Source organism: Alligator mississippiensis, chromosome 13 (genome assembly GCF_030867095.1).
Source record: "Alligator mississippiensis isolate rAllMis1 chromosome 13, rAllMis1, whole genome shotgun sequence".
Taxonomy (NCBI): Eukaryota; Metazoa; Chordata; order Crocodylia; family Alligatoridae; genus Alligator; species Alligator mississippiensis.
Window position 1 is genome coordinate 8,867,130 of NC_081836.1, and position 21,106 is coordinate 8,888,235.

A 21,106-nucleotide genomic window follows, 5' to 3' on the forward strand; every position below is an offset into this window, starting at 1 on the left:
AGACTAAGTTGGAGGCAGAGTTTCCCAATGTAATTGCGTTAACCCCTAAGGAGCAAGCAGCCTGAAATGTATGTCTGGCCTTACAGCACAAGAGGGTTTGGCTTCATGAGGATCCTTAAGTGATCTTGTCCCCCCCCCCCAGCTCTCTTTCTTTTCAGATCTCTCTGCTCCCTTGCTACACAACTGCACAAGAGACCACATCAGCATTTAACTTCTTCAAGCTGACATATCACATGTGCAGTGCAGTCAAGGTGCCACCTACAGAGTCCTCCCTCTCCCCTTTCTAGTGTTCAGTCGGATACTTCTACCAGGAGCTGACCTGGTCTTTCTCTGTGGTCAAAAGCCTTAACTCGATTGCCAGCATTTGGCTGCCCAAACACCCAGCCAGCTCTGCCTTCCAACTTCAGAGGGCTGCAACCGTGTGACTTGTATTATAGCTTCCAGTCACCTTATATACTCCTGTATACACCTCTCTCTACCTGCTTTGCATTAGTTGCCACAGGGAGCATCTACACGTTCATTAGTGTGCCTTAGATACTGCTCATTTACTTTAGTATTTGCTAATAAAGTACTAAATAAATACGCAGTTAGTTATAACCGGCGCACAGTTATTTTGTGGCACTTACTGCACATTAGTCTAATAATACTGCGCAGTAAGCTATTAGCATGGTTTTTAACCACCATGTTACTACGCAGTGTTATTAGGTTAATGTGCAGTAAGTGTCTTGTGTAGACGCGCCCGTAGTCACTCTGTTCCAGCTGACTCTTAACCAGGATGCTGGACCCCCTGGGGTGCCACCAGATCCTTTGAAGGATGCCTAGAGGTCTGAGGACATGAGTGTGAGGAAATAAGTTTAGCAGATATGCCAGGGTCAGGCTTGTCCTTCTGATCCATCCCCCACTCCCATTGTCCAGCCCCTTTTTAAGGAGGAAAACACTGTACTACCTAAATAATCTTTTGAAATTGGGTGCCACTCAATTCACAAAAGTTAGGAAGTGGGTGCCTCGAGTACAATGAGAGGTGCCTCGAGTCCAAATAGGTTGAGAACCACTGTTGTATTGTCTCCCTGCCACTGCTACCTTCCTCTTCTTCTCAGATGTACTCTCTGGGCACCTACACACTAGGGCTGTGCGAAGCTTCGGGTGGTGATTCGATTCAGAGGAGATTCGGTTCGATTAGGTTAATGAGACAGCTCATTTGAGTTAAATAAGCCCATTTTTCAGCATGATGACACTGATACATGTGACACTCCAAGCACTGTAATTAGAGTGGCTCTAATTAAAGTGCCTCCCTCGCATTCCCAAAGCACGTGCATAAACACCCTGTGGTTCCAACTGCTAGACACAGAAATTCTCAAGACATCTGTGGCTCAAAACCCAGGGGAGAATTTGGAAATGCTATGTGACATACATGTGCATGCACACATACATACAAGGGTAGCTTTAAGCACAAACAGAGCATGTGGCTGCTTGGGCCTAACATTTCTGGAGCCAGGTACACCATGGGAGATCTGCAAATTATGTTCTGGTACTCTCTGCTTTCCCAACAACTGGATTGGTGAGCAAGAAAATGACTTGCTGCCAGCCTATTTCTTTCAGCCTGGCAATGGGACTATAATGGGAAATGACTCCTGGCACCTTGGATCCCTTATCTTCTTTCTGTCAATACTAGTTGTCAGTCTACCTGTAATATGCAGATACCTACAACACATCCTTCTATCCTAGAAAAACTAAGGGAGACAGGAGGCCACTGTCACCTTCTCATGACCAGACACAACTCATGAGGATAGACTCAAATGCTCTGCATTAATTAATAAGCAGGACTGTACAGTAGAGATTGGGGTTTTCAAAGATGCCTAAAGAAGCTCCCTTTGACTTTAATGGGTACATCCACTGCAAGGAAACCAGGGGCTTACACACTCTGCTTCTGTTTTGAAGTGAAAAGGGCACTCTACTTTTAAGAGCTGCTTGTCAAAACAAACTTATTAATTCCTACTGACACACATCTCAGCTATCTTGAATGACATAGTGTTGGATGATATCATGAGAGATTGTGTGACTGGCCTGGAGTGCAATCCCTGGTCAGTTAAAGTGTAATCACACTCTGTTGGAATAGGCAGTGTTTTTGCTTCCAATCACTGACACCACTTTGCTTTCCCCAATAAAATTCAGAGGTCATGAAAACTAAAAAAGGCTTCTTGTACACCTAGGAATAAAGTCCCTTTTTGCTTATTCTCTGCAATTTTTATCCTCAGAAATTCTAGTTTTAAAAATTTTCATTTATGGCCTGATTGAGACTACATCAAAGCCAATGGAAAGACCCCTACTAAGTTCAATGAGTTTTGGAGCAGGTCATCAGATGCTCCAGACGGTAAGACTAAGCTAAACACAACCTAGGTATAAATTCTAACAAGAAGACTGAAGTTATTCCTAATTTGCACTGGTGGAGCTGATACCAAAACTTAAGCTATAGCATTCATTAAGCATCAGGATTTTCTTTCTTGTACTGTAAAAAGATTTTCCCTTTGCCTACATCTGAGCAAGTTCAAGGGATCAAAGAAAGCTCAGCACTGATGCACTTTAAGGGATGGAGTTTGGTGAGGAGATGTCCACCGCTGCGAACCAAAAAGAAAAGTTACCTCTGTGACAATGGATGGATGAATACACAGATGTGTACCTATGGAGATGGGGATAGAGCAGGGGTGGGCAAAATGCGGCCCACCAGGCTATTCTATCCAGCCTACAGGGCCCCTAAAAAATTTAGAAAATTAATATTTATCTGCCCTGGGCTGCTTGTCATGCGGCCCTTGATGGCTTGCCAAAACTCAGTAAGTGGCCCTTCACCCAAAATAATTGCCTGCCCCTGGGATAGAGGCACCAATATGGAAATAAAGGATACTAAACAAAAGAGAGAGAAATGCATACCGTTTAGTTTAGCTGTTGGCAATTAGTCCGGATTTGGAGAAATAAAACTTTGAGGCTGCATGTCAGAAAAATGTAGCAACAATAAAAATTTCTGAGTTTGAAGAACCATCCAAACGCTCAATCAGAGATTAAAGGATGAGAGAGAAAGAGAGAAAAGGGAGATGGTGAGGGTAAAAGGAGGAGGAGAGAGAGGTTGGTTGGAAGAGACAGGTTATAAGCGTATAGGACATGTAATCAATCAACGTCCCATCATTGAGAAAAGGATCTATAGCTAATGTCAGTGAAGCTACTTTGTCATATGGATGTGGATGTCCACAAACCAGTCCAACAAGAGAGGCTGAAAGGAGCATATTTCCTTTTCATAACACACTCGGTGCAGTCACACTGTTGCATATGGGATTTTGGAACGTTTTTAAAAAAAGGCAAAATCCTTCCATGACACAAGCATTTGCTTCAGCTCTTGCTGCTGCATAAAACAGTTATTCAAAATACCTTCTCCAAAGGATTTCAAAATATCTTGCTTTTCTGAGGAAAAAAGAAAGACTACAGATATTCAGCTCAGACTTGATGCAAGTGCCCCTGAAGTTGAGGAGAGTCTTTCCATTGGCTTTGGATCAGGGTCCGTCTGATAATTTAATGCAATTATAAAGACTCCTGAGCAACACCAGCTGGCTGATTAATGAAAAGAGGTAAGGATAATCTGAGCAGGCTACAATTTAACTCGGTTTGAATAGGTACACGACCATCTTTGGTGTGAAGCTTTGACCCCTTACTCTCACATTGATTCTGGCCAAATGTGTTGAAATTTAAATATGGCCTGGTGAATCCTAAGAAGATGATGTTCCTCGTGTACTCCATAACCTGTCATCATCCTGGTCACAGTCACCGCTATGAAGATGCACATGATTTGTTAACAAGGCAGATCAGAGAGTAGTCCTCTATTCTGGGGGACAGGCTGTCTAGAAATGCTACTGGACCAGAAGCACAAGGACTTGGGGAAACGTTTCTAAGACAATAGAAATGGGACAGGCCCCACAAATCTTGAAAACTTCTCTTCTGCATGCTTTAATTTTTAAATATTAAATGTATGCAATAAGGATTTGACAACACAGAGATGCCAGTGCGATTTACAGCCACAAAATCTGCCCCTTCACTTTAGTTGCGAGAACAACCTGGTTCCCCTAATTTCCTTGGTTGGACTGTAAGTCACGAGGCACAAGGAAATTGGTTAGGGTCCACTGTTGCAGGCACTGATTTTGCAGGCGCATGTTACTTTTGAATAGGATGAGGCAAGGCCTCAGACTTCTGAACTGTCTATTTGTGATATACAATACATGCCAAATGCTTAAGATGTTCTTCAGATCATTCTAAAATTAATATAATGCCATGTTTCTTTTTTGAATGATTGCATCTAAACCTTTGGTACCACATCTTCAAGAGACCTAAATCATTGCTGCTCTACCGATCTGTCCCAGTAATTCCTAATGTTTGTAGGCTCTGTGAATTCAGATTCTTCCCTCCTGCCAAGTTATATTTTGAATCTGTTTTCCTTTTTTTTGATCAACTAGAAAGCTATTTGGTTTTGGTAGTTTTTGATGCTTTTTAATGACCTCACAGCACAATGCTCATTGGTTCAGACAAATAAAAACTGCCCGATAGACAGAGAAAAGTTTGGTAAATCACAGTACAGCTGGTTTCCAGACAGAAACTTGGAAACATCCACAAGATTTACAACTTCCAAAATTTTTACTGTCGGGCCAAAGAAGAAATGTACTACACTTCTGCATCCAACCAGGTTTCTTGATGTATAACTTTTTCTCATGAAACGTATGGCATACAGTTGCTAAATTAGCACATTCTCCTTTTGTAATAGGATGCACTGCCGAACATTGTCCCTAAAATATATACAGCAGTGAAAATCACTGCAATTCTCTGCTAAAACTTTAAATCTGAGAAATATAAGACCACACTCAACAGGGATAGGTTTCACAGGATGACTGAGGTAATAAGCTGCTACTAGAAGTTCACAAAGTAAATAGCAAAGGTTTGGTTATAATCAATACTCTCTACACATCAGCTCTACTTAAAACAAGCGTTTGTTTTAGAAGCACTCCAGTCCTTTCCCTCAGTTCTGTACCTTGATGAGTCTTCTGTGGGCAAACCGTCTCTGTCTCTGACCCTTTCCAGGAGCAATCAAAAAGACAGAAAAAAACTTCTGGGCAGAACATTTATTCACAAAGGCCAGTGACCACAATCACCATGCCACTAATCATTGCCCCAAGCAAATCGTCTTGGACCATAAAAAACTTAGAATTCAGCCCCATGTCACTATACCTAAGAATGTCACATTGGGTAGAGTCATTTCCAGTCTTTTGCCCCTTAAACACTTCCCAAACCTTCAACTGTACATTGCAAAGTACAATTACTTTCTGGCTTCCAAAAAACAACCTTGCTTTTAAAAAGAACCCGCCATCCACTTACTTGTTTTGCCATCGTGCTGGTCATTTTCAATGCAAGAAGAAAAAGAAAAAAAAGAGCTGGCTTCACTTAGGCTCGAGTGCCTTTAAAAAAAAGTCAAATCAAACTTCAACCTTAAGCTCAGGCAATACCTTATTAACCAAAGGAAAAACAAGGTAGAAGATGAACACGCCGATGGAATCGCAGGAGAGTAGATTTATTCCACCAAGTGCTTTACTGTGTCTGTTATCTCAGCCTTGGCTAAGCAAGAGAATGCTGGTGAAAATCTTTGCCTGGTACAGTACGGAGCCTCTGTTTCACAGGCCAGGAATTTTACATTGAATAATTTTTAACTTCAGCTCTGGGAGGCAAAGCAGGGTCTTGCACATACTGTCCACTCAGTTAGATGCTTCACACAAAGAGGACTTGTAGAATAAAGGGGAAGGTGCATCACTCCATCCGATCAGCCCCCCCCCAAAATAAATAGTTAACATAGGATGCTCACTTTTCAGGGAAAATAAAACAGATACACGGACTGCAAAGGATTGCAGATTTTAACAAGTGTAGACTATTTTGTGGATTCCCGGTTGTCATTCAGTACTGCTGGTTTCACTGATTCGCAGCTAATAAAATACGATTTACTTAAAATTTAAGAATTAGCATGATTATTATTGCTGCTGCTGTTATTTTTATGATAGCCCTTGCGACACTGGCTGAGATCAGGGTCCCACTGTGCTAGGCTCTGTATAAACAGGTTGTAAGAGATGGTGCCTGCTCTCAAAGAGTTAGAAGTTACATAAGCCAGGCAGACAATGTTTGGGATAGGAAATTGAGGCATAAGAGAAGTGAGGTAACTTGCCCAAGGTTACATGTCAAGTAAGTGGCAGAAAAGGGCCAAAACTGCAGTCTGATGCCCTATCCAAGGGACATGCTGCCTCTAGAACTAAACCAGCATAGAGTACAATTATTGCAATGATAATATGTCCTCACTCTGTAACATGCATTTAATCTTAAACACACATTTTAGACACAATCATTATCCTAATGATGTTTACAGAAGATCAAGCCTATCCAATGTCCAATTCCCATTAAAAGTCCACTGGAGTTTGAGCTGCAACACATTTGAAAATCTCCCCCCCCCACCCCATGTTCAAAGCATTTTGCACAGCTAGTATTTAACCCCCACTTCCTGCTGGCCGGGTGGGTAAATGAGTAAAAATATCCTGGTTATACAGATAGGGAACTTGAGGCAATGAGGTTAGGTGACTGTTACGCGTGGTCACACAACAATTCAGTGGCAAGCCAGTAAATCAAAGCCAGAAGTCCTTGAGCCCCAGACCCACATGTCACTAACCCAAGGCTGCTTCTCAAGCATGCTTTTTGACAGTCAAATTCCCAGCAGGCTGACAAAGAAGATGATTTAATGTCTGAATAAAAAAGAAGAGAGAACTTCATTCACGTATTTCTAACTCCTTAATTCTTCGTAATTAGACTCAAAATATTTCATGAGTCCTCTTGCTATTAGATGCTTATTCTCTCAACAAAACCTGATTTAGACACTACCTCTTCACTCACAGCGATAAAACAGCGTCAAGGCTTGATTGCAAAACCCTGGTCTTTTCATAGAGCATTACCCTTTGTTATTTTATATTACATCCAGGATTTATCTCTTCTTTAAATTCAAGATAGCAGCTACCTTCTTCCACATCTCAAGGGCTAGTGAAATACAGGTGCTCAATAATTACCATATGAGCCCCATTAAGATAACCATTTAAAATTATTCATTTTCTATATGATTGCATCATGTTAGATCAGAACATTCAGTTAAATTAGAGCCTTGGACTAGTTAGAAATTAATCAAATGAAAATCTCTCTGATTTTGAACTCAGGTCGCTTTCTGCACAGAGCACAAGGAACATCCACAGTTTAGCAAAATGAAAGCAGAGGCACTCCTGCCTTCACTCATGAGTTTGCATATTGTATGGACTGGGAATTACGTAGTCAGAAACACTGCACAAGAGAAGAAAAATACAAACTTTCAGAGATCAAGTCCATTAATTTAGGCCCAAATGCACCTTCATTTCTGTAACCTAGTTTTGCGCACACATAGCTTGCTTCCCCTGCAAAGTTAGGCACAGTCTCATTTTGCAAATGCAAATGATATATTTCTGTAAAATGTGGGCAGACTTTTTTGGATGTTGTCAGTTATATGCCCAAAGTGAAGGGAACAAAAATATCTCTCAGGTCATGCCTACATGAGATGTTTACTGCACAGTTCACTAATTAACTGCTCAGTAAATGGCTTAGTGTCTACACATGCACCCCTATAAGGGTGCGCAAAACTAATAGACTCTGCAGCAGGATAATACTTGTTGTAAATGCAAGTACTGCCCTGCTGTGGAGTTTTTTTGTGCGCAGCAGCAGATGTGTAGATGCTGTCCCAGCTGGCTGGGGCAAGAGTGTGCTTTAGCGTAGGGATGCCTGCTGGCTAGCCCTGCATTGTAGCACCCTTGTGCCCCTGCCAGCCCCTCAGCAGCACACTGAGCCCAGGGTGGCAGGTTTACCCCCCAAACCCCTGCCAGCCAAGGGTGCTGCAACCTGGCTCAATGTACCGCAGTCTGGACGCGTGTGTAAACTACATGCCTGGGAACTTCCCGGAAGCAATAAACTGCAGGATTTATTGTGTGTAGACGCACCCTCAGCGTCAGAAACCATGAAGAACAGATGGATATTGAATTTGTCATTTAACTGACAACATGTTGAAATTTGCTGTTTTTCCTTTGGCAGATTGATGCATGGAACTTGCTTCTAATCTCAGGGATTATGAGTAAACGATGGGAATTACTCAAATGAAGTGTATCACCAGTGAAATCAATAGAAAAAATCCTACTGATTTCAAAAAGCTTTGGGAAAGGACTGTATTGACCATCCACAAAATGTTGTCAGTTAGATAAATGTAACTTTTTTTACATAATACAGTGTCTAAATTGCATACAAGAACCAGATTCAATCAAGATGCAAATAAAGGGAAAGTATGAGAATGATGCATGTTCATGAAATCTCAGGAACATGGGACTAATGGAAACAGTGCAATTTGACTTGTATATACCCAGAGCTGTGTGTATGCCATTATCTTTGAAATCCCATTTATAAAAAATTAAAGCACACAATCTTTCTCTCCTCCTCTTTCCCTCTCCCACATACACATGCAAGCACATGCAAATTTTCATTGGTAAAAGTGGCTATGCAAATGGCAAATCTTTCATTGCATGTCAACTTGAATCCCCAAAACAACAAACCTCCTAAAATACCGCTTCCTGTTATCCATTAGGATTTGCATTAATTAGAAATAAACACCACTTTTGGGAAGACCAAACTGTAGGCTGGCTTGTTGTTCAGGTAGGGAGGCATTGTCGTCATCGTGAATAAGAATGTGTATGGGTTGAGTAAGCACCGAAACAAAAAACCCCTGAAACATTTGTGACTGCCTTTGCTTAGGGTAAATCCAGTCATACCTGTCTCTGCTTATAGCTTGGTAAGAAGCACACAGGTGCTTTCCTAACAGATGTTGCCTCTAACAACTGGAAACTGGTCTAAGCAACACCCATTGTGAACAACCCAAAATTACAGTTCGTTTGTCATGGTGGATGGGGTGGCAGAAGCTCTTGTTTCTCTAGGTTTCTCTTATGGGTACAGAAGACTTCTGGCAGGTATTTAAATAAACCTGAACACTTAACCATAGGAAGTGGACTATCATGGCACATCTGGAAATTAGCTTTCGTCTGACCAGATCCCCCATCTCAACAAAGCTGTTGTGTGCAACTCCAGGGAAGCAGAAATATGGCCTAAGTAGCTACCTGGCATTGCGAGCAGAATCGATTGCTGTCTTTCTTATCATGTCAGAGAGTGCAAAGTGTGGCTAGAAAACCTTGCACTCCGGTGACGGCCAGGGGATGCAGGCCACTGTGAGTTAGGGCAGCCTATGTACTGGGTCAGTCTTGGGTATGGGAGAAGCACATCTGCTATAAAATCATCTTGGCCCCTCATTTCTTTCTGATTCTCACATTAAGCAGAGCTCAAATTAACTGCGTATTTGTCTGGCAGGCCCATGTACAAATATTCTGGAGAATGAGTATGTCCCCAACTGCTCGCTTCACCTGAAATGTGTTTGAGTTACAATCAAACAAAGTGGAAACTAGAACTTTATTATCTGCTTGGTATTGCTATTACCACAATCCAGCAATATGCTATAATCCCTCCGCTTTTGTGCTGTTAATAAAAATGTGCCAAAGGGGGACTCTGTGCTGAGAGCAGTTTCAGCAGCTACTACAGCTCTTTTATGTTTTTCAGATGAAGTGCGACTTTTTCTGATTGAAATAATATTTGCCGACTGGAGGGATGATTCACCCCTCTCACAACCTGCTGTAGCCCTTCTTCTGGAGAAGCAAAGCTCGCTGGAATATTTTGAAGCGTTTCCATGCTCTGCTTTTATTACAGATGAATAGAGGGGCAGCTGCTGAACGGTTTCTCCTCTGCTTTCTGTCAGGGACTCTCAAACTCAGAATCATCCCAAATTGATTGCCAGCAGCTGTCTCGTTTTAAGCCTGTGGCTCTAAGGAGACCCCTAATCCCTAACCCTGCCTGTGCTCTTTCTGATGAAACAAATATGCTTGCTTACTTGCACCTTGCTCTCTTTATAGGTCAAGAACCCCCGGCAGTCCTCCCGATACATATTTCCATGGTGCTTCCTTGGAAGAGCCTGGAAATCTTGACCAAGAAGTGTGGAGCACAGTGAAGGAAGTTACATTGTAAGCAGCCAAATATGTGGAAGATGGACTAAGGAATGAGGAGAACACGTGCAATTGTGCATTACACTCATTGGGATATTAGGACATCAGCAATGCTGGGGGTCTCGGTACAACTGCTGGTTGCCATGGCAGTCAGCACAGATTAAAAGCTGGATGCCGGCAAGCTGCTGTAATGCTAATACTGTTTAAAGAATGGTCATAGTCCAAATATTACTGCCTGTTTTCCCTCCGTCAATATTTACCTCTTCGGTCAATGAATCCCAATATTAATCTCAAGAGAAGTTGACATCTTTTATTCCATCTGTTCTGGTCTTTTAGTTTCCATATTTCTATTTCCTTTTCTAAATCGTGGAATAAATGTGTTTGGGAAAGACTGTTAAAGCCAGGAGTGGTTGACATTGGTATCTGTGCAGGCTGCTTGATACCACGTGTAGAAAGAACCCGGCCCTTGCTGTTCTTCAGCGCGTGGGAAATGGGGCCAACGAGCTGTGGCCAGATGGAAGAGCCATGAGCAATCCAACCAGCACCAAGTGGGATCAGATGGGGACACCTCTGAGAAGTGGGTCCTTGTAGCCACTCCAAGAAGGAATAGGGCACTTCCCGGCTCCCGACCTCTCCTGTCAATGGCAGCACTGATGCTTATCCCAGATTAGAACAAGACGTACAAAGAGCCACCAAGCACATTGGGCCAGAATAGGATGAAAGCTTGTCCAACTGCTACAGCGATGTACCGGGGAGAAAGGAGAGATTCCCTCTTGCCTCTGCCCCTCCAAGACAACACTGATCTCTTGAATGCCATTCACTGTAATCCTAATTTGTGCCTCAAATAACCACAAACTGGGTAAATTCACACAAACTGGGTAAATTCTTGCTTAGCAGAGGCCACAGCAAATGTGGTCTTTGGATCTCACATTGTATTAACCTTTCTTACATTGTATTTTTTTTCCTGTCTCACTCATTTTGGCCTTACTGCTGTGCTCTACCTGTCCTAGATATGAGTTGAACCAGTGAAAAGAAGGAAAGGCTGCACAGTGGGGTAGCCTCTAGCTTCACCACTGCTCAGGTAGTAGAGTCTGGATTTGGATCAGGACTTCACACCTAGTACAGGTATCTAATCTTGACCTGGTCTCATCAGTCATGCCAGGCTATATTAAATTGGTGGTTTAGGTATGTACACGAAGGAGGACTAAGATGAAAGCAGTCAGTTAATTTTTATTTAGCCTTAAGACAGATTTACATTGAGGTCTCCAGAAGTGGAATGCTAGTACTCACCTAGCATTAAATTGATGCTAAGCATTAACCTAGGGCAACAACTGACCACATAGAGCCGGTCTATTCTCTAGGAAGGGAAGGGAAGGGAAGGGAAGGGAAGGGAAGATTCCCATTCTCCCCTCTCATCTAGTGGCGTTTCACTGCGCAATTCCAATCCATGCAAAAGCCACCCACCTTAGGAGGAAACTATTTCCCCAGAGACTTCCCAGACGCCATGTCACCATCAGGGCTCAAGAGAACAGTCATTGTTCGTTGCCGCCTCTTCCAAAGCAAACACACGCAGCCAAACTGCAAGCAGCCATCTTGCATGAAAGGATGCATCAATAAAATATGATTTATAATGACTTTGTGGGGACCTTTTGTACTTATTGTACTTCAGATAAGATAGGAGAGGCACTGAGAAAGGGCTCATTAAAGCACAGCCTGGCAATCAACACATTAACGAATCTGCTCTCCAGAGCCTTATTAACAAGGAGGAAATGGGTATAAACTGACAGCTGCCAGGGCCAGGGAGTGGTAGTGGCAGAGGCAGAGTAATGTCTTAAAGTGGCAGTTATGTTTTAGGGGGGGTTGAGAGAGAGATGTCTTATTTTCTAATGCTCCAAAGAGTTACTTCTTACCAGTGTCTTGCTGAGCTAAAAGGCTGTACCCAAGATCAGACCCCACTGTGTTAGGAGCTGTATATACACATGTATGGCACAAAGAGCTCATGATCTAAGTCAGGGGCAGGCAATTATTTCGGGTGGAGGACCACTTACTGAGTTTTGGCAAGCCATCGAGGGCCACACAACAGACAGCCAGGGGCAGATAAATATTAATTTTCTAAATTTTTTAGGGGCCCTGTGGGCCAGATAGAATGGCCTGGCAGCCTGCATCCGGCCTCCGGGCCGCATTTTGCCCACCCCTGGTCTAAGTAGATAAACCAAGTCATGGTAGGGAAGCTGAGGCACAGAACAAACTGACTTGTCGAAGCTCACACAGGAAGTCAGAGGCAGAAGCAGGAATAGACCCCAGAGTCCCTGACTCACCAGCCCCAGTCTCCAATTCAAGTTAGCCAAGTTGCATATTATTCATCTGCATTTTGATTCCAGGACTACCTTGGGATAGGGCATACAAAGTAACTCCACTGTAAGACCTAATCCTGTGAGCTGCTAAGGTCCCACGACACCCAGGCTGAGGGTGATCACTGCCTTTCAGGAATGTGGCCCAGGGCCTTTCATTTTGACAATCGAACTCTGATTCTGCCGTCACCTCTGAGCAAGCGATGGGGATTCCTCCCGAGAAGCAAATGGAAACACCAGCAGTCAGTTAACAACCCACTTTAGTGTCCTGCGTGCATAAATGATGGGGCAAGGAGATTAAGTTGTCGGTTGGGTGCAGGTAGTGGATCAGGAGAAAATCAAATGGCTCTGGGAAAGCATCCCAGTGGGCCTCAGATCGTGGAGGAGACTGCTCAAAAGTAGGATGTGACACCAGAGCAAGACAAGACGGTTCTGGCTGCAATCCAAGCCCCTGCCTTTGTCGCCTGTTATCAGGGACAGATAATGCTGCAAACCAGGCAGTAAAGAGGTTGGAGAAAAGCCAGCCTGGTGAAAGACGTTGGGTTTCATTCACTTCACTGGAGCAGCAGCTGAGAAGCATTTAGCTCATTTTCTTTTGCACTTTGCTTCTACCGGCTTGCCATGAGGTCACCCAGAACGTTCTCCGAAATACGGCGAGCTGAAAAACCTGCTATGCAAATTGAACCATAAAGGAAGCAAGTCCTCCCCCATTTTAGCATATCTCTAGTACCTTGCTTCCACTCCGGGTCTTTCAGGACAGACGGAGGGCCATGTACCTTGCACACTGGTGCCCCTGGGTGGTCAGTACAAGAAGTGCCAAAAATGTGCATGAGGGCAGGGAACAAGCAGCGAGTGCATTTGCTGCAAAAGGAAGGACAGAACAGTGAGATAGGGGGGAAAAAGAGGAAGACATGGGCAAAAAGTACAGGAGCTTCAACTCAGAGGACCTCCCTTTCAGCTGAGCCACTATGTCAAGAAAGCTTCTGGAGGGGAATCAGTAGCATGTGGTTGGAAACACTGGACTCAAAGGTCTTTGACAAGCTGCACCAGAACAGGACTAGAGAAAGGATGGGCATAAGCACCTCACAAGGGAAAATCAGACCTACATGATTTATACTGTAGTGCAAACTGTGCTGAGCAAGGCCAGCTATGCTTCTCCTTAGCTCTGTTCACAAAGGGTTAGCAGCTAGGGTCTGTGCCCAGGGAGGCAGCTATGGCAGGAGCAGCGATGGTGGCAGAAGTGGCAGCTCCCACCTTTCTTGTGCCCCTCTAAGTGGGTACCCAGGGCTGATGGTCACCCACTCCTAGCTATGCTATTTTAAATCACACATTTCCCTTTTTGGTTGCTCTCATCAGTTTTATGAGCCCTTTTGCTAGAAAATGGCTCCTTAGTACTACAAAGCTCTCTGTCTCTACTACACAATTTGGCTTGTCTTGTCATATCTGCAAATCAACGTGATCAAAGTATGAAGTCCCCCAGAGCCTAGCTGGCCTATCAGACAAATGTAAGTTAAATCACGCAGGTTTCTGTGGAACACAAGGCAGTGATGGGCCTTGTACCACATCTAGCTGCCTTTGACTCCCCAACCTGAGTGATCATTTACGCATTTACAGCTGGAGGTGGCCTTTGCCATGAGCGCAGAGCAAGGCTACAACTTGCATCTCTGAACCTGTAGTGAGACACTTTCTTCACCAAGTGGATTGAAACCCACACTGAATCTGCCTGAACTGCCACTATGCACACTGGATCTGAAGCTGGAAGCAATATATTTGCATTACAGCAGGGCTATGCTTGGGCTAATCACTCAGCCCTGTCTCAGCAGAGCTGATTTAGCCCAGGTGGGTGCCATACTAGCTCAGAGACCTATTTCTCTGTCCTGAGCCAGTACACACAGGGCTAGATCCCCACCTCTAATCTGAAATCCACTGATTTCAGTGGAGTGCTAGTTCTACATACATGGGGAGACATGATGACAATACTGCTGAAGAACTATTGAGACCTCAAGGAGCTGGAGGAGAAGCAAGAGATCACCTCTCCAATTCGTTTCAGTGGGAGACCCCCATGGAAAATGCACTTTGAACCAAGTAGCCAGTTCCTTTTTACTAGTGTCATTGTAAAATCCCATCAGAACAAATGGGGAATAATGGCTGCATCTACACGAGATGCTGACTGCGTAGTCATTACTGCACAGTCATTTAGTACTTGAATACACAAGTACTAGATGACCGCGCAGTAACCAGAGTTACTGTGCAGTAGCATTGCCAAATGGCTTTTAGGTGATGCTGATGGCGCAGTAGCTTGTTACTACTGTGCAGCAGCATCGCATCACATTTTGTGCCACGTGATGCTACTGCACAGTTTCTGTACGGTCAGCGTCTCGTGTAGACGCGGCCAATTGTATGTGCATGCTGTAACTCCCCTCAGGGTTGGTAGAAGTTATGTGCAAACACCTCCCTAAGCAAGACAACTGTATGAAGAGAGGTAATCTGAGACCTGAAATATATTGTGATAATCTTCTGTTTAATGTAAAAGGTTAAATAGCTGCAATACCACTGTGGTGGCTACCAAGGAGGATCAATACTGTACCAGCTGATCCAACATTTTTAAGAGTGTTGTAGTGCTTTACTTTTTAAGATATATTCCAGAAATATTCAAAGATCATTTCTTAGATTGGCAGCATTCAGATATGGCTAGAACAGTGAATGTGGAATGAGATCTGTGTTCTGTTTCCAGCTCCGCCACGGATCAGCTGTTTGACCCCAGGCATGTCATTTGATCTCTCTCTGTTCCTTTATTTCCCTTCCCATTATTTTTTATCTATTTTGACTATAAGGTCTTTGAAGCATGGGCTCTCCCTCACTATATGGGAGTACATCACCTAACGGATCCTCATCTCATTTGGAACTCCAGAAACTCCCCTAATACAAAGAATAAATAACATGATAGTAATGCACAAACTATATGTCCTTGACATTTGGTTCTCATGACTTATATCACAGCCATCTCTCTAAGAAGGACACGTCCATCCCTGATTCGCAGTTACATCAGCAATGTGTTTGTCACAGAGTCTCCAAAAATACCGCATCTTCAGCAATGGAAAAAGAATATGGATTGTGCATGTGATAGGGTTCTCTGACCTGCTGCCTCAACTCAGATTAGTAAAACAAAAAAGTCATAGAAGCAATCAGCACATTCACTCATCCCTCTACAAAGCCCAGTTTCTCTGTTCTTGCTAGGAGGGCATTGAACTCTGGCTATATATAAAGCTGCTTTACAGAGCAGGAGCTGTTCAGTGAAGGCAAGAACATGAGAAAGGTAACACATTTGCTATTCTCTACACTGTGCCATCAGTGAAAGAAATGCTAACCTACATTTTTAGAACCAACTATGTTAGATGACTCGATTTTTGGCTCAGCGGCTCAAGACATGTTGAAGGGGCCTGATCCTGAGAAAGCAGGAGCTTGGCACACTCTGAAAATCAGGTTCTTTGAAGGCTTCACAAGTTGGGCATGCAACAATCAGTACTCATTTCTGGGAGCATAGATCTGTGTTCATAAACTCTGAGGCCAACCTCCACAGTTCAGGTCTGGATCCAAACTCCTCTCAAAATCTAAGGGGCTCAAACACTGGGCCCATGTCTAAAGCTAGTGGAAGGTTTAATCCGAACCTTAAGACTCTGGGCGTTCAGATATAACCTACTTCACTTTCATCCCCTTTGCTCTCTAACCTCTTCCTCTCCTGCTTTTCCCCCTGTTTCCAAGCCATCCTTATCACCACTCTTCCCCATTGGTGAGTATGCATTAAGATAAGGCAAATAGATAAGTAACCTCTCATCTGCCCGTTTACCTGTATAATCTGACAGTTTACTCCAATTAGAGCATGAAATACTTCTGTATCTTCATCCTGTTTAACCCAATTTGTAAAGTAAATATTTGCCCCTGTGGGTATCATCCACTGCTAACGGTTAGGTATTGGGATTGCATACAAAGGGCGTCAGTTAGAAACAGGTCATTCTTCATCCTTCCTGAATTTTCAAGGTATTTTGCACACACTACAGTTCTGCAGAGGTCACCCAAGCAATGTGCCTGAGAAAGTGGTGGGTTCTTCATCATTTCATATCTTTCAATCCAGACAGGCTGTCTTTCTAAAAGGCATAACCTAACTCCAACAGAAGTTTGAGGTTAGGAACAGAAATGGCTGGGTGCATTGCTATGGTCCGTGTTATGAAGGAGGTCAGATCATAATACCTTGGAACCTCTGAATCAGTATTTTGGAGGTTAGGGCTAGAGTCTAACAGATGCAGTTCTAGTGATAAGCAAAGTATGATGCAGCCAGGAGTTCAAGTGAAGCTAAATCTGATGAAAGAGGCAAAGATATTCCTGAAACTGAATCTTGGTGGCCATATGATGACCTGACAAAGTACAGACAAAAGTATGAAACTAATTAAACTAAGTACAAGGTGTGTTCTCTGTATTTCTCAATGTGTCTTCAGGAAACATACTTGCATTGTTACCTGTTGCCTTTTCATGGGAACATGACTGGTTTTCACTTTCTGTTGCCCTGAAGCACCAAAGGTGGGACACATCATCTCACTTCACCTTTTCCCCACAAACTTTGAGATACCACTGAACTTTTGATGCATGCAATGTGATTCTCTATCTAATGTGTTTCTATCAGCTAGCCACAGGCAAGGAATGGAGTAGGGCAGAATGACTCTCTCTCTGAGAATGCAACAGTTTCTCTAAATGGATTTTATCATATGTAATATAATAGTCAAATGAACCCCAGGGATGGCTATCCCTGAACCATAAGGAAGTTCAGAACCAGACTTGATCTCTGGATTGGGCTGAATTTAAAATTGCACAGGCCTGTCCATTGGCAGGGCAGGGAGGAGTAGGTACCCCAGCATTTTAGTTCATGCATCCAAATGTGTCTTGTGTTTCAGGTACTGGACTGCAATTTAGGAAGTCTAGATTTACTTCCTGGGTCCTCCGTGCATTTCTGAGAAAACTGTGACAAATCTTTCTGTGCCTCAGTTCCCCAGCTGTGAAATGGAGGGCAATGCCTTTTATTATTGCTACCTCTGTCTGCCTTGTCACTACAGGCTGTGAGTATAAGCATGCTGACCTCATTAGAGCTAACTGAGCAGCTGGCCCATAATGCTTCAGCATCTATATATTGAACAACAACAGTACTAGGGGTACTTGAGGAGAGTCTTTAACAATTGTAAAATTGAATGTGATCAATCAGAATTTTGGGGGAAAAATTGCTTTTGAAACAGCCGGTTTGCATGAAAAAATCATAAACAGCCAAGTAACATTAATTCACAAGCTCCAGGGTAGTAACATTTCTTCTAAAAGCAAATTATGTTATAGCCTGCTGAACAGGTCTAAATGCCAAGCTACTTTCCTCTTATAAGAAGAGTGACTTTCTAGCCAAGTCTTGTTTTTCCAGCCCACTTTCCCATTAACTACACTCCAGATCCAAGAACTTGAGTGAACTTAGCTATCTTCCAGTGTGTGAGCATACAAAACTGAAAGGTTATTAGTGCATTTCCAATCACAAGGACAGAGCCAACACCTGGCTTCTTTGTATGAAACCCAGGTGAATCAAGGTCACAGTCATTTTTTTCATGTCTTTTAAGAAAAAAAATTAAAGAAAAACCACATGAAAAAAAGTAAAATGTACCTCTCTGGATATTCATAAAGCTTTTAAGTAATAGCTCATATCTGGATCAAAGAGAGAGACAGGATTGTCAGTCTAGTGGTTAGAGCAGAAGGCCTCTATGACATTACCCTACTCTTCCACTGACTTTTTATGTGACCTTGGGTAATTCACATAGCCACATTATGCCCTGGTTATGCTCATACGACATCTTAAAGGTGGTTTTTGAAATTGCTTAAGGACAGCCATTTTGGCTTTAGCTTTATTGATAACTGGTGACATCTAGCGGTCAGGTGTATGAACCTCGGGTGCGTATTCCGTAGAGACACTTCTTCGTTGAGTTTCCTACCCTATTGTAACGTTTGGTTTCCCATTTGATCTTTTCTGTATGGCCAAGTTCTAACAGAAAATGCAGCAGGTAATAATATGACCCTGTGCATAAGAAAATAAAAGCGAATGGAACTTGACCATTGCCTGTCACCTAAGACCTCACAACTTTCTTTGTAAGGATCTCCTTGAAAGCTGCTAAGCAAAATCTGGCCATGTTGAGTGCTATTCTATAAAAGGCGCAGTAGAGTTGGGCTCCAAAGGAGCTCTTCTCTCTAAACCACTTGTATAACTAATGTGGAATGGAAGTTGCCTTCTCTGAACTGCTGGATTCCTTTATGTTCATAAAGTAATTTTGAGTAAATGGAAATGCACCTTGTTTTCAAAGGTGAGGTCATAAGCATAAGCCATTTCATTTACATTCAGGTGCTAAATGGGGTACTCTAGTACCTAAAACTGCTGTTTTGGCACTTTGTTGTCCAGTTTGATATTCACACGTGGTATAGGTGCCTAACTTTTGTAATGCATATTAGGAGTGTATTCCTCAAATGATCAAGTAGGCTTAGTAGATTATATTCTAAAGCAGTGATTTTCAACCTTTTTCATTTGCAGACCCCTAAAAATTTTTCAGTGGAGGTACAGACCCCTTTGAATTGTAAATGTGGGTATTCACATACTTTTGATTGATCATAGTCAGCTTTCGTGGACCCCTTAGATATAGTCTGTGGACCACAAGGGGTCCGTGGTCCACAGGTTGAAAACCACTGTTCTACAGTTTTTGGAAGCTCTGCTATTGACCTCAGAAGCAGCTTCACAAGATTTGGAAATACTGCATCATTACTTCTGTGACGTGATATCACAAATCTTAAAAGGCAATTTTTATATGCATCGCCAAAAATGCCTTTGGCAGATAAAGCTATATTTTAACCAACATGCATAGGGATGAGAAATTAGTATCAGAAAGCACATAGTTTGAGAGGATTTAAACTATAAAGTCCATTTTATGAACCTCTAGAAACAGAAGGAATAGTTATGAGTGTCTGTGTGAAAAGATTAGAAATCATAATATATATTTATTAAGCATAAAATCATTTCAGTCTGGGTTTTGCCTTTATCAAAACTTTGCTGCTTTTATTGCTTTATGTTCAGCCAAACCAAATAACTATCATTCCCTAAACTCAATCTCTGCTCTTTAAATTAGCATATGGTAAGGAATCAGCGGTGGAAAGTAAAATATGTTTACGTGCAACTTTATATGCAGAGAAGGCACTATTTGATCTCAGCAAAGAGGTTACAAAATGTAAACACAGTAATTAAGGCACTTGTTCTAATTGCAAGCAGTTAATTGTACTGTATACTATATAATTGAACCACCCTCTGAGCTACAAGCTTTACATTATTGCAACCCCTAAATAATCACTGGGGTTTATTTCAGGAGAGTTATCAATCCCCTCACCTGCTCATTAGGTGGAGTTCTCAGATTCCCCCACTATTGCATATGTATCATTATTAATATTATTATTCACTCTTTAACTGCTATCTTTATGCTTGACAGGTAGTAGTAGATTTTTTTTCCAAAGGAGAGCTAAAGTAGGGAACTGAGAAGGTTAACTAAAGATAATATGACAAGGGAACTGTTGGGGCACATCTTATATTGTCCATATTACACATAACTGACCCTGAGCCTCACTCTTTCCCAAATGTAGTTTTTAGCCCATTATATGACAGTAAGATGTCATGAGGGGATTTTGTTGATTCTTACAGACCCAGTCCTGCTCCACTGAAATCAGTTTTGATGTTTCCAAGAACAGGGCTTGAAGGACTCAGTTTGACCCTATTTGTTTCTTTTAACATAGGCTTCCTTTTAAATTCAACAGTTGACATTATACTAAACATGTAGAGCACCATTGTCAAAAAGGTGTACTCTTGGCTTTGAGGAGTCGTGATAACTAAAATAAGTTCTTCATATATTACACTGGTATTTTTTGGTTCTCCGTGTCATAGACAGAGAAGGATACTATAGTAAAAGAGAAAGCACCCTGGGGTAAAACCACGTAATGAGTTCCTGTGTTCTCTCCATGTTTTGGTCAGAGTGTTTAAAAATTCCTCCTGTGCTTGGATGGATGGCTGCCAAACCACTCTGCCCTACGATCTCATTAGATCACTTCCTCAAACTTAGGCCTGATCAAGATCTGATTGGGAAACCTCTGAGAAAAACTTCAAGAAGCTCTTCCTAAGAACCTGAACATTCATTTTTGACTCTAAGACATCTGGTAGATATACTTTCCTTACCTAGACACTTGACTCTAGTTTCAAAGGATACACTGATGATTTGCCATTTCCTGATATAAACTGCTACATTATTGCTTTAAAACTACTGCCACATTTCACCCTGAAAAATGGAAATAAACACATAGATGGTAAAGTGCGCTGTGATCCTTCTGGAGAATGGGGCTATGTAATTGCATTCTCCTACCACTGGGTTCATGGTCTGACTAAAACGAGCAGTGGGCAGCAGCTGAATTCACTTGCAGCCCAGAGGGGCAATGGATTTATTTGTCTCAACTTGATCTTCAGAGCATGCCACAAAT

General features: G+C 42.5%; 1 protein-coding gene across 3 annotated transcripts in view; it reads right to left on the bottom strand.

Annotated features, from left to right (window-relative positions):
• Positions 1–5,706, bottom strand: part of TTLL10 (tubulin tyrosine ligase like 10) — a 155,167-nt gene extending 149,461 nt beyond the window's left edge. The window contains exon 1 of one of the 3 annotated variants that reach the window (XM_019493909.2): positions 5,407–5,706. In XM_019493909.2, the coding sequence (XP_019349454.2) occupies positions 5,407–5,430 (24 nt within the window). In that variant the 5' untranslated portion in view covers positions 5,431–5,706. The remainder of the gene's footprint in view (positions 1–5,406) is intronic. The other 2 variants (XM_019493907.2, XM_014610095.3) reach the window with 2 other exon arrangements.
• Positions 5,707–21,106: the final 15,400 nt, after the last annotated feature.